Here is a 12,687-nt window from a genome sequence, read left to right as displayed (position 1 = left end):
TGGTTGAGATGAATATATCGAGTTATGGATACGGAAATCCAGACTGAAATCCAAACGCATGTGAGTGGAATTCTACTTGCACAACTGGACTCTCCTCCCTTCGGCTTATCCCCAATGTTTTGAGGGTGTGGATGGCACTGCAGGGGGGAGAAGCAATCGCCCCTCCCCAAAACCCAGTTTCTATTGAGCAGCCCTCCACAAGCTGGTGTCCTCCGGATATTTGGGGCTACATCTATCAGCCCCCAGAGTATGGCCAAGGATTATGAGAGTTGCAGCCCAAAATATCTGGAGGGGCCCAGGCTGCAGATGGCTACTACAAAATCTACAGCAACAGCTCTAAAAAACAAATTATGTGGTTATATATCAGACACTGCTACTGCACACACACCCTGCCTTGTGCAACTGTTTCCAGGCTCTGTGAACTTGCCCGTGGATGTTTTGAAAGATTCATGGATCCATACAGAAGCAGAACTGGCGATGTGGAACACTATGCTAATCTATGCACCAAAACCCCAAGGTTGTCCTGCCACTGGAAGCCAGGACCACAAGCTCCCTGTGCATGTGTGGCTGGCCCTGCTGGCGGGGGTGCACACGTGGCCCCCACCACCGGCAATGCAACTCTCCTGCGGGCAAGCCCCACACATTTGCTGAAACTCTCGCTTCTGGAAGGCGCAACCTCCCAGAGACTGTTTCCAGTAGCTTGGGGGCTTTTTCCAGAAGCGCCACATCACTGCTGCTGCCACCAGTAGGGGCCGCCCGCACATCCTACCCTTACGCTTATTTTTCATACTTGTGCGATATTCACAAGAATCAAAGTTCTTTTGTAAAACAGCAATTTTTTTTAAATTTAGAGGATTTTTGCCACTCAGTTAGAAAGAAGCCCACCCCTCCTCCTTTGGCTCCCTCCCCACCCAGACGAATTCCCACCCCCACCATCCCGCTGCACTTTTGACACTGTAGCCGCTTGTGACTCTCCCTCCTCAGGCTGCTGGCTTCTCTTGCTTACAGGAAGATCCGCTGGAGGTGGTTCCACTCTCTCTAGTCTATGTACCTTTCATCACTGCTGTCAGGGTTGCATCTAAGCCCACAGAGTCCCAAAGCAGCTCTGATTCTGAGGAGAAAAGACAATTCATGGGGGAGGAACTCTCTCAGACTTAAGAGGCACAGCTGGAGGGGGAGCACATCCCTGCACTTCCCACATCCCTGGAAACAACAGTGAACCAGGCATGGAAAGGGAGGGACACAGGCAAAAGCGAGAGATCGCAGGGACCGAGCTTCGGTGCTCGGCCCGACCTCAACAGCTGTGCCCAGAAGCATCGCTGGAGAGGGGGAGATCTTCCCCTCTCCCACCCCTTGAGTTCAGAGAATCCCGCGTTTTTCCCAAAGGGAGATCAACTGACGTCCTAACCCTTGGAAACCCCTAGAGGGCTGTTCCTTTGTAGTTTCTCTGTGTCTCAAGCAATTAGGATCTGTATGCCTCATTAGGATAAATGGAATTAAAGCCTTGGAAAGCAGCCCTTTTGTCTGAGTGTTGATTTGAGCTACTGGAGTATTCAGTAGGCAACAGGGGCAGCCTCTGACAACTGCTAGCTGAAGCAAAGTGGGGAATATCCCCTTTTTATCATGCAAGTCCTATCCTGCACTTTCCCCTAATAGGTGTGTAAGATAGCCATGCTGCAGAACTTAAGACTCTTAATTCATTCCCTACCCCCACGCACGAAGCAATTGGATCACCAATGTGCTACATCCACATTCTCCCAAGGTCTGCGTGTTTCACAGATAGCGGAAGGGATTCTTAAGTGCATAAAAATTACTCCACCTGAGGAGGATCTCTGATTGGGCCAATTCACTCTTCACAGAGGAACAATACAGGTACCAGCAAACGCATGTAGATAAATGGCAAAGTCTGCACCATAGAACTTGTTTCCCCAGCCCATGGTATTCTGAGAAAGTATCTGTAATTGTCGGGCTGGTGTAATTTATCTATATCTTGATTACTATATATGCACCTGTTACCAGAAAGTAAAGGTTGTACCAGGACCAAAGAATTGGCGCATTTACATGGTAATTCTGTGCCAAGCTCACAAGATTCCAAGAAGCATCGGGCTGTGCATTCTTGTGCTAGTATTGCGGAAAATAACTAAGGCAAGGCCATGTCATCTCGGCTTTTTCGTGCCTACATGGCAGATTCCTCAAAAGCCTGTAACTGCTGTCTTTGTTTCTTTTGTACAAAAGAAGAAACTGTGAGGACAGTAGAGATAACTTACCTTGTTTCCACAGCAACTCACCCCAGACCTAAGAATCGTCGTCCTTGCAAAAAGTTATAGGGCGCTGAGAGAAGAAGCTGGAGGTGGTGGTCCAGTAAAAGTTTAGTTGATAATGAGCATACATGTATGCTAGGTTTGGCCGATGTCACTTATTTAGCCACACTATGATTATAAATGCAACTGGTGAGTGTTGATCTGCGCTGCCTCTGGGTTGGCAGAGCTGCCTTCGTTGTACACGAATAAACTCGAATTGAATCTTACCCGCGTGTCCAGAGCTTAATTGGAGGGCAGCTGGGCACGGACTTCCAAGTCCAGTTTGGACTTTTACTCCAGTGTATAATCATTACGAAACTGCTTAAAGATATATTCTTGGGTGACTGAAGTTTATCAGTGGCCCCAGGAGTAACAGGAAGGTTACCTGTTTGGGACTGATTTAACAGTAGACCACCTTTCCAATATTCAAATGTGTCGAAAGTGCAGAGGCTGCAGACAAGGTTACTCTGTGCGGCCCCCTCCAAGAGTTCTTCCAGCACACAGAGAATGGGGCGAATGACCCCTCTGATGTGATCACAGATGTTGATTTGTTCTGCAAGAACTGCAGGGCGTTGCTCTACTCCTGCTTCTGCTAAAGATCACGTTTAAGCACAGAGCATTGCCATGACAAAACAGGGACAATATTTACCTGTTTACAAAAATGTGGTACACTGCTGTTCTGCCCTAAGGGCCCCTAAAGTGATTTACATGAAAGAACAGAACCAAACTAAGCATCATCAATAACACAAATTAAAACTAAAACTTTGAAATCAAAAGAAGCTGAGTAAAAACCTTCCATCACATTTCAAAATCCATTAAATGCCAAGTGGAATGTTTTCCCTGCTTGCCTAAACACCATCAGCGACGGGATGGGCTAGTCTCACCTCCTCTGGGAGGAAATTCCCTCACAGGGATGAAGCTACGGAAAAGCCCCAATCTCACTTGCTGTGTTCAGCTGTGTTTTTCTGGTAGTGAGACAAACAACAGGGCCTGAGAATTCTCTCAAGCTACATTAAAATAGATTAGAAAGCAGAAAATCGATCAAATATGGAAAGAAACATTTCCCACCTGTTCAGTAGCTCATTTGAATTGAACATACTTGCATGAGTCTGCAACCTGATTATGTACCCACAGCAGAAAGACAGCTATAGTTACAGGTTACATCTCAAGGTGTTTTTTTTTTTAATGGATTGACCAGGATCCAAAGGTTTCTTGTGCCAGGGGAAAAGCACTCACTTCCGCAAGGCAGTCTCCCAATTCTGGCGATTCTCCATTCTCAATGCAATCCCCTGTGCCATATCCCATGATGTTTCAGGGGGTCACATAATCCTGAATGAGATGGTTTTGGGGGCCACAGTGGGAAGGGAGAAGGAGCAAGGAAAGCCCTCTTGCATGAACAGTCCCACTTGCCTTCCAGTGCTATGCCTCAAGCATTCACAAGGATTGCCCTTTGCAGAATACAGTCAAGGATCCCCTTTGACACAAAGCCTCCACATCCTCACATGGAAGCCATTCAAAAGATTTTCTTTCCTGAGTAGTTTCTCAGTGATCTCCTAAATCTCAGTTCCTTCATAGGCCAGGCAGGATTGCAGGTCACTGGGATAACAAGCTGGGATCAGAAAGAGAGAAATAATTAGCATTTAGGAGCTGATATCCACATTACACAGAATGAAAACTGCCCAACTTCAGACTGCAAGTGGGGAGGGAATGAGGAAGATATAAGTTTATACTTCCCCAGATAAAAATCCTCTTTCTACGTAGTAAACAGGGAGAGGGTCAATTTAAAACATCCTCTTTCTCTCTCTACCTCTGCAACATTGCTACATGCAAAGCCTATGGTGTACTTAAAACACTCAAACAGATATTCAAAGATTTAAAAACCTGCCGCTTGAAGACAAGAGTTAATGCTATCGCATGTTGGCTCAAGCTCCACAAAGCCAGGAAAATGGAAGCCAAGGCCAATGTCTTAAGGGACAATCTTGTGCACTATCACCAAATTGTGCTTGCTTACACCTTTGATACATTATCCTCACCAGTATGTATTGGAAGTACAGCTTTGATAATGCAACACTTATTCACATATGTAAAATTACAGTCTTGCTTGCAAGAAATAATGAGACTGAAAAAGATCACGGGTTATCAGTTCCTACTGCACTTAGAGCACACTCCTACACATTTAAGCAGAAAAAAGTCCTACAGCTCCCAGCACCCCATTATTGAAAGCAGCATATCAGGGTTTAAATTTTTTTAAGAGGTCTATATATTTTTTGAACATAAAATTCCTTAAAGCAGTGAGAAGTAACACTTCTCCATTTATAGACTACCTCTGTCTTGATGCATGCCTGCAAGAGTTCTATTCCCATCACCCATCTGTACTTCAGCTCAACGTTCAGAAGGACTCATTAATGAGATTTTGAGATCAAAACCCATCCTCACCTGCACATTCACTGATATAAAGGACCCTTCATCTCCTACTGCACAGGAAAAGGCTTGGAGCATTGAGTGGGTTTCTCATCCACATGTTCTTTCTGGTGCTTTAGAAGGCCTGACTTACGAACAAAAGGCTTCCCACACTCCAAGCATTTATATGGTTTCTCATTTCTGTGGACCCTCTGGTGGCTCACGAGATCAGATTTCCGTGCAAAACACTTTCCACACTTCAAACAATTAAATAGTTTCTCTCCAGTGTGTACTTTCTGGTGGATCATGAGGTCTGATTTTCGAGAAAAACACCTCCCACACTCCAAGCAGTTATTGGGGTTCTTTCCTGTGTGGATTCTCTGGTGGATAATGAGATGTGATTTCCGAAAAAAACATTTCCCACACTCCAAGCACTGATAGGGTTTCACTCCAATGTGGATTCTTTGGTGTCTCATGCAATTTGATTTCCAAGCAAAACACTTCCCACACTCCAAACATTTATACAGTTTCTCCCTTGTGTGGACTGTCTGGTGCCTCAGGAGTCGTGATTTCAGAAAAAAACACTTTCCACACTCCAAGCATTTATAGGGGTTTTCTCCTGTGTGGAGACTCTGGTGCCTTCGTAGTTCTGATTTTCGAGCAAAGCATTTCCCACACTGCAAGCATTTATAGGGTTTCTCTCCTGTGTGGGTTCTCTGGTGTCTCCTGAAATTTGATTTGCACCCAAAACACTTCCCACACTCCAAACATTTATATGGTTTCTCTCCTGTGTGGATTCTCTGATGGCTCACAAGGTCAGATCTCCAAGCAAAACATTTCCCACACACCAAACATTTATATGGTTTTTCTCCTGTATGGACTGTGTGATGCTGCAGGAGTTGTGATCCTAGAGCAAAATGCTTCCCACACTCCAAGCATTTATAGGGTTTCTCTCCTGTGTGGATTCTCTGGTGGGTCGTGTGATGTGATTTCCAAGCAAAACACTTCCCACACTCAAAACACTTATAAGGTTTCTCTCCTGTGTGGACCCTCTGGTGCCTTGAGAGTTCTGATTTCCAAGAAAAACATTTCCCACACTCCAAGCATTTATAAGGTTTCTCTGCTGTATGAATTCTCTGGTGTCTCCTGAAATTTGATTTGCACCCAAAACACTTCCCACACTCCAAACATTTATAGGGAGTCTCTCCTGGGTGGACTGTCTGGTGCTTCAGGAGTTGTGAGTCCAGAGAAAAACACTTCCCACACTCCAAGCAATTATGGGGTTTCCCTCCTGTGTGGATTCTTTGGTGTCTCATGCAAACTGATTTCCAAGCAAAACACTTCCCACACTCCAAACATTTATAGGGTCTCTCTCCTGTGTGGACTCTCTGGTGGCTCAAAAGATGTGATTTCCGACTAAAATCCTTCCCACACTCCAAACACTTCAATGGTGTCCTGTCTGTGTTGTCTGCCCAGTGCCTCATAAGTAGAGATTTCTGAGAAAAAACCCTCCCACGCTCCAAGCATTTATATGGTTTCTCTGCTGTATGGACAATCCGGTGGATCCTGAGGTTTGCTTTCCAAGAAAAACACTTCCTGCACTCCATGCACTTACATGGGTTTTCCCCTATGTGGATGCTCTGCTGGGTGGTAAGTTGTGATTTCTGAGGAAAATACTTCCAATACTTGAAGAATTTATATGGTTTTTCTGCTGTGCGGATTCTCTGCTGGGTCATGTGATGTGATTTCCAAGCAAAACCCTTCCCACACTCCATGCATTTATACGTTCTCTCTCCTGTGCACATTTCCTGAGCTTTGGCAACACTTGATTTCTGAGTAGAATATCCCCCACACATGGGGCTGGAGTGGTTTTTCCTACACGCACCTGCTGACATATAGGACAAAGAGAAACAAGATTTACTTTCGAGAATGGGGAAGGAAGGAAGGAAGGAAGGAAGGAAGGAAGGAAGGAAGGAAGGAAGATTTCTTGAAGGGGGTTATCGAGGCATTATGACTTTGCCAATTTTGAAACACCAAATGAGACACAGTATTTCCCTCTCTCCCCTGTCATGCCATTACCCCAGAGCTGACCCATCCTTTTGCCCTCAAGGGCTGTAAGCAGCAGCAGGCAATGTGTTGAGGGCCACGTGTTGGTGGGTGTGGCTGGATGGCCTCCCCCTCACGCACACAAATAGAAAACACCCAGCCAAACACAAAGTCAGTCACACATTCAGTTCACAATCCTATGCATATTTCCATAGAAAGAAAGAACAACTGCCAGCATGCCCTGGCCAACATGACTGGCTGGGGCCTGTTAGGAGGTGTAGGATTTTTTTCTGTCTAAACATGTATAGGATAACACCCTCAGTCAGTCACTCACTCAGTCCAGGGACTACTCACAACCCCCTCGGTGTGCCGGTTAGTTAACTTAAGTGGCAGGTTTGGGGCTGCACATTTTGCAGGTGAATCTGACAGCAGCCAGCGGCAGAAGTGGTGGCTCGGGTAATGAAGGCCCTGGAGGCCCCCATGTGACCTGTTTCCACATGTGCGTTTGCTCCGAAGGCAAAATCATCCCACAGTGGTAACATAAAGCATCTTTAAGAGCCAAGTGCTGTATAATACGAGGGCAAAAACCTGCCCTTTGGTTGCCATTCTTAAAAGGTAACACAATGCAGAAAGGACACAAAAGAAAGGAGAAAGGGGGAAAAGCGACAGAGATTAAAATGAGGAGGATAAACTGCTTACGATAGGACATGAAACCAAACAAATGTAGTTTATTCAGAAATAGGGACCAAAGAACATACCACCCCCAAAAAAGGACAAAGAATGGATGAGAGAAGGTGAAGCTGACAAAGACACCAAAACGAAGAGAAGTACAGCAGTCAAGCCAGGAATAATGAAGGGAATAAAGCAGGGCATTTGCAGGGCGTTTTGTACACAGGGATGGGTACTTTGGCATCATCCAGGGGCACAAACATAGTCTGGTTAGAGAAATAGGGACCGAAGAATATACTACACATATACAAAAACCCAGGACAAAGAAGAGTTCAGAATGGATGAGAGAAGGTGAAGGTGACAAAGAGATCAAAAAGAAAAAAAGTACAGTAATTAAGCCAGGAGCTGAGAAGAGAACAAAGCGGGGCATTTGAGGCGGAGGCGGCGGGGTTGCAAACATGACAGCACACTTTTGCAGGTTCCAGGAGCACATACACCTCCACCCATGTTCCAAATGTTCCACCTTCTGAGGAGCACTTTTGACACTGACTTGTTCGTGGGGGACTTCTTAGTTCACCTCACCCACCCTGTCGAAGGTTGTACAGCTTTACACACCCCTATGTTAACCAGATGTCCCCAGCTGGACCCTTCCTTTCATCCCAGAGTGAAGCAAAGGGGAAACCACTGCCCTGATGCACCTTCCTAAGAATACCACAAGTGAAACAGAAGAGGAAAAAAACCTCCTTGCTTACAGCTCAGACCACATCCCTGAGAAGATGCCTCAGATATCCCAGAATCCTTTGCAAGTTGCCACTGTTCCATGGCAAACTTGCAGGGGTTCTTGAGAAGAGGAGCCAATGAAAAAAGCATTCCCTCAAAGGGCAGAAAGCCCAATGATCGTGGAGCTTGGGCAGGCTCATGTGGGAGTGGCTATGATATGTGAAACCTGCAGGGCAACTCTACCTCCGGCCTTTTGAAACATAAGGGGAGCGCTTGACATCGGAAAGCGGGGGGATCAGAGTTCCAAGGAGTGAAGAAATCACCCATGAGGCTTCGGTCAACTGGCTCACCTGGACCCCTCACCTGAGTGGGCGTTGGAGGTCTCCATTCCATCCAAGCCTGGTAAATCCGGCACCCACGGCTCTTCCCCTAGTTCCAGCCAGGAGATGAGCTCAGGCTTGGCGACTGGAAAGCCTTCTCAGGAAAGAAGAGAAGAGGGAATATTATCACTGATCCCATGGCCTCCAATAAATTACCAGAGAAGGAACCCCCACAACCACTTTTTGTAACGTGATTTATCCTCAGGACTATGGTTTGGAGGGGATCCCTGAGCTCTTGGGTTGATGCACACAACAAAAATAGGATCCATCTGGGGTGATTAATAATCTTTCCCCAATCTTTAATCTTTAATTAATCCCCAATTAATAATCTTTCCCCAAAGAGAGGCCCCACCTCAGTCTCAACTCTCAACATGCTCCACTGAGAGACAAGAGTCCTCAGGCCAACATTCACAAGATTACTTCAAGCGCTGAGTGGGTTTGCCTCCCTGTTGTTGGTCCTTTCACTGGTGTAGTGGGAAGATGAGGGAGGGATGAGCAAAAGTCTGGAGTGCAGAACCTGGCCCGGAAAAAGGCTGCAAACAGCTGAATACCTCCCTGGGACAACGCTAGGCCAGCCACTAACAACTGGGCCTTGAGGCGATGGTGGCAGTGACCTATTTCTTTCCAGAGGGCTGTCCTGTTCATATTTGCAGGAAGAGGTGGAAGGATCTTCCTGCAACAGTAAAAGGTGTGTGCAGGAGAGGGGCACCAAACGTTTCCTGCTCTTTGTGCCTTTCCTCCCCTTAGGCCGTTGCCCTGGGAATTCTCTTCCTTCCTGGCTCACTCCCAGCATCAAAACCAGGAGTCATCCCTTCCAAAATGCAACTACAGAAAGGGGAACACTAAGACTTACTGCTCTTACTGTACAAATCCCTTACCCAACGAGGCCACATTCCCATAATTCTCCATCATGACCTCCCTGTACAAGGCCTTTTGACCTGGATCCAGCAGAGACCCTTGGCCCTCCGTGAAGTACACGGCCACATCTTCAAAGGTCACCGGCCCCTGCAAGAACAGAGAGGCCCCACCTCAGTCTCAACTCTCAACATGCTTTGCTGTAATATACCACTCCAGGCTGCAGGTGAGGTGGACAGGCATTAGAATGCCCCCTGTACAAAAAGCAAAAGAAAGCACAACTCCCACCCGCTCCCCATATAGAACCTGCATATTAGGCAGAAGAATTCTAGCCCAACCCATTCAGCCCAAATTCGGACTGGACCGTGGTACTCTGGGTGGAAAGGATTTACGCTTCCTCCCTGTTTCATCATGAATGTCCACCTCCCCACATTGGGAGGCGGGTTAAAACAACAAAATCTCCTCTGAAGGTGTTGACCATTTGCTTAATGGCTCTTAACAAAGGATTATATTGCATAAAAATCTAACAATTGCTATCAGCCCAAACTGCCAAACTGAACTCTTCAATACCAGGGACAAACAGCAGGTCGTGCATTTATGCCCTGTATGTGGGCTTGCTAGACAAGATGGTCCTTTTGTTCTGATCCAAGAAAGGACTGATTAGATTCATGAGGAGAAATGGAACAGAAAGAATCACTTCCATTCCCTGCTGGCATCACCCTCCTTGTAGTGCTCCCGCTTTCTGTCTCCCCATCCTCATCTCCCTCTGTCACCATCAGCTTCCGCAGGATCTCCTTACCAGGCCTGGCTCCCCTGCAGCCTCTCGCCTTCTCCCGGAAGGAGGCAGCAAGCTCCGCAGACACTCAGACATCCTGCTTCGCTCTCTGGGGGCAAGAAGGCCAAAGCAAAGGGCGAAATATTCAGGAAAACCACCTTCACTCTCACATTCTGACTCAAACGCACACAGAAGCTGCATCTCGGGGGTCCCCAACCCTTTGGGACCCACGGGCACATTTGGGAGACTGGGAACTCCTGTGAGCACCACCACAAAATGGCTCCCACGGAGGATGTCTCCAGTCCTATGCGGTGGGCCACATGTTTTGCGAACGAACATCCACAGGATACGGGGAATGCGGAGCACACAAAAATGAACCTTGCTGGAAGGTAGCAAAATGCCCTGCAACCTGCAGCCTCTCCTCCCCTCCGCCAACGTGAACTGAAAGTGCAGGCTGGGGATGGGAGGGAAACGGCTGGGGGGGCTGGTGCGGGGGGGTCTTGCTTCGGGCGCGAGGCCGGCCCCTCCCAGCTCTCATCATTCCAGATCCCCCCACAAAGGGCCACAGAAAGGATGCACAACGGGATTACGCACCGCGGCTTCCCTCTCTTTGCAGCCCATCTCATCCCACACAGACACGCGCCCGGGGAATCGCAAGGGGGGAGACCCCTGCCCCCTGCCCCACGCAGCCCCCTGCCCCCCGCGCCCGGCCCCTCCTCTTTCGCGGCGCAGCAGCTCCCCTCGACCCGCTCCCGCCATCGGCCTGTTTCCATTCCCCCCTTCGCAGCGCCCACCCGAGAGGGCAATCGAGCCCCACCAAGAAGCGACCCGCTCCCGCACCACCACGCTCCGCGACGAAGCACGCGCAGCTGAGGCCGGCCGAGAGCCTTCCCCGCACGCGTGCACGTGCCCCGCCCTCCCCACGGCGGGGAGGCGCGCGCCCCCGCCCCCCGCACGGGCACACGGCGGACCTTCTGCGGGAGGCGCGGGCACGCGCAGCTGCGGCCCTCCTTCCGCCTCACCCCGCGCGCAGGCGGCGGGCCTCAGGCGCTCCTCCACCCGCCGGGCGCGCGCTCCCCCCCCGGCCAATCACACGCCCTCGGAGCGCCTCCCGTCGAGGGGAGCCAGCCAGTGGCCGCGCGGCGGCGGCGGGACAGTCGGCCTGGTTCGCGGCTTCTCCGCGGCCGCGGTTCTTCCGCCAGCGGCCGCCTTAGCGCGGCAGAGCGGCCTTCGCGCAGCCCCCAGCCCAGGGGCGCTTCGCTGCAGCGAGCCGCGCTGCCGCCGCTGACCCACGGGCGCCTCTCCGCACATATTAATAAAACAAAGAAATTCAAGCCAGTGGTGGTGGAGACAGACATTAGCGAAACGGGACAGTAAAAACAAATCCACACGCCACAAACCTCGTCATTTCCCCCCCAAAAGAGACGCACCCCAAGAAAATCTGGTGACGATAACTGAAGCGGAGCAGCGCTCGTCACGGCATTGCCCACCGATTAGTGCTGCGCTCCTGCGCTCCGGTCCGGAGAGGGGCGCGCTTGCGGGGGCTTCCGCGCGCCTTCAGACTGCACTTGCGGTGTTCTTTTATAAAAGGTTTCCTTGCACTGTGCTCGGGATGAAAGCCTGCAACAGACAACTCCAAGCAAGACCCCGCTTCCTCCCAGCTAGCCGCTCAGGGATCTCCATTTGTGAGGAATCCCTTGGCCTAAGATTCAGTCTTCCCCACATGCATTTCCTCCTACCTGCATCAATACTATTTGATTATAGTATTGATGCAGTACTTCCTCCACTATTTGATGCGGAGAAACCTGCATCAATACTAGTGCTTCCCCCATCCAGTTGCATTGCGAGCTGGGGTCATCCTTCTTTACACTGCTGTCCCCATCTTATTTTCTGTTTGTTACCTTTTTGCGGGGGCGGGGGGGAAAGCCACCCTGAAACGTCACTAAATTAATTAATTAATTACATTTATATCCCACCTTTCTTCCATCATGGAACTCAGGGTGGTTGCCTGCGGTTCCCAGCTTGTCCCCTCTCCAAGCAGTGGCTGACCAGGCCCCAACCTGCTTCGCTTCAGCAAGGTGGCTGCCTCATGTGCCTTCAAACCATGCCCTTTTCCGCGAAGAACCATTCCTCGTGCTGGGGGCAGCGCGAAGAATCCTGCCTGGTTCCTGCCCCTTTCCCTCCCCTCAGAGATTGCTGAGGGGGTTTGGGTTGTGACTGGCATGTGGAGAGCCCCCCTCTCCACACCCACCGCAGGCACCAGTCTCCCAGCGAGGTGCTGGAAGCCCGTTGTGCCCACTCTTCCGTGTTGTGCTGATGTTGTGCTCCCAATCTCTGCCATTTACTCGGGGTCAGGCACACGTGGCATGGCGGCAACTCAGCAGGCCGGGATGCTGCGATGCCACGCAATCCCATCGAGTGGGGCTGCAAAGGAACAGACCATTGCAAGCGGGTGGAGTGGCACTGGTGGGTGGCTGGCGCTTTCTGTAGTCTCAGGCATTCGATACTACTGGAATGCCGGCCTGCCACCTTACTGCCCTGC

The 12,687-nt window shown here is 49.5% G+C and overlaps 1 protein-coding gene across 1 annotated transcript; it reads right to left on the bottom strand.

Annotated features, from left to right (window-relative positions):
- Positions 1-2,352: 2,352 nt before the first annotated feature.
- On the bottom strand, positions 2,353-11,140 carry LOC146355450 (uncharacterized). The gene is made up of 6 exons (XM_084840905.1): positions 10,940-11,140; positions 10,170-10,254; positions 9,394-9,520; positions 8,499-8,609; positions 4,737-6,588; positions 2,353-3,909 (listed from the first exon to the last, which is right to left on the bottom strand). The coding sequence occupies exons 2-5, from the start codon at positions 10,239-10,241 to the stop codon at positions 4,772-4,774; spliced, it is 2,127 nt and encodes a 708-aa protein (XP_084697031.1). The 5' UTR covers positions 10,242-10,254; positions 10,940-11,140; the 3' UTR covers positions 2,353-3,909; positions 4,737-4,771.
- Positions 11,141-12,687: the final 1,547 nt, after the last annotated feature.

Source organism: Heloderma suspectum, chromosome 2 (assembly GCF_057233095.1).
Source record: "Heloderma suspectum isolate Gila_16-S chromosome 2, 16-S_ref, whole genome shotgun sequence".
Lineage (NCBI taxonomy): Eukaryota > Metazoa > Chordata > Lepidosauria > Squamata > Helodermatidae > Heloderma > Heloderma suspectum.
This window is presented reverse-complemented; position numbering and strand designations above follow the sequence as displayed.

Bases quoted from the DNA above. Each gene is read 5' to 3' on its own strand.
- LOC146355450 (XM_084840905.1), bottom strand. From the start codon at position 10,241: ATGTCTGAGTGTCTGCGGAGCTTGCTGCCTCCTTCCGGGAGAAGGCGA. The intron at 8,610-9,393 runs GTAAGGGATTTG...TTTCCTGAGAAG, and splicing joins TGGGAATGTGGCCTCGTTGG to GCTTTCCAGTCGCCAAGCCT. The intron at 6,589-8,498 runs GTGAGGGGTCCA...CCTATATGTCAG, and splicing joins GACCTCCAACGCCCACTCAG to CAGGTGCGTGTAGGAAAAAC.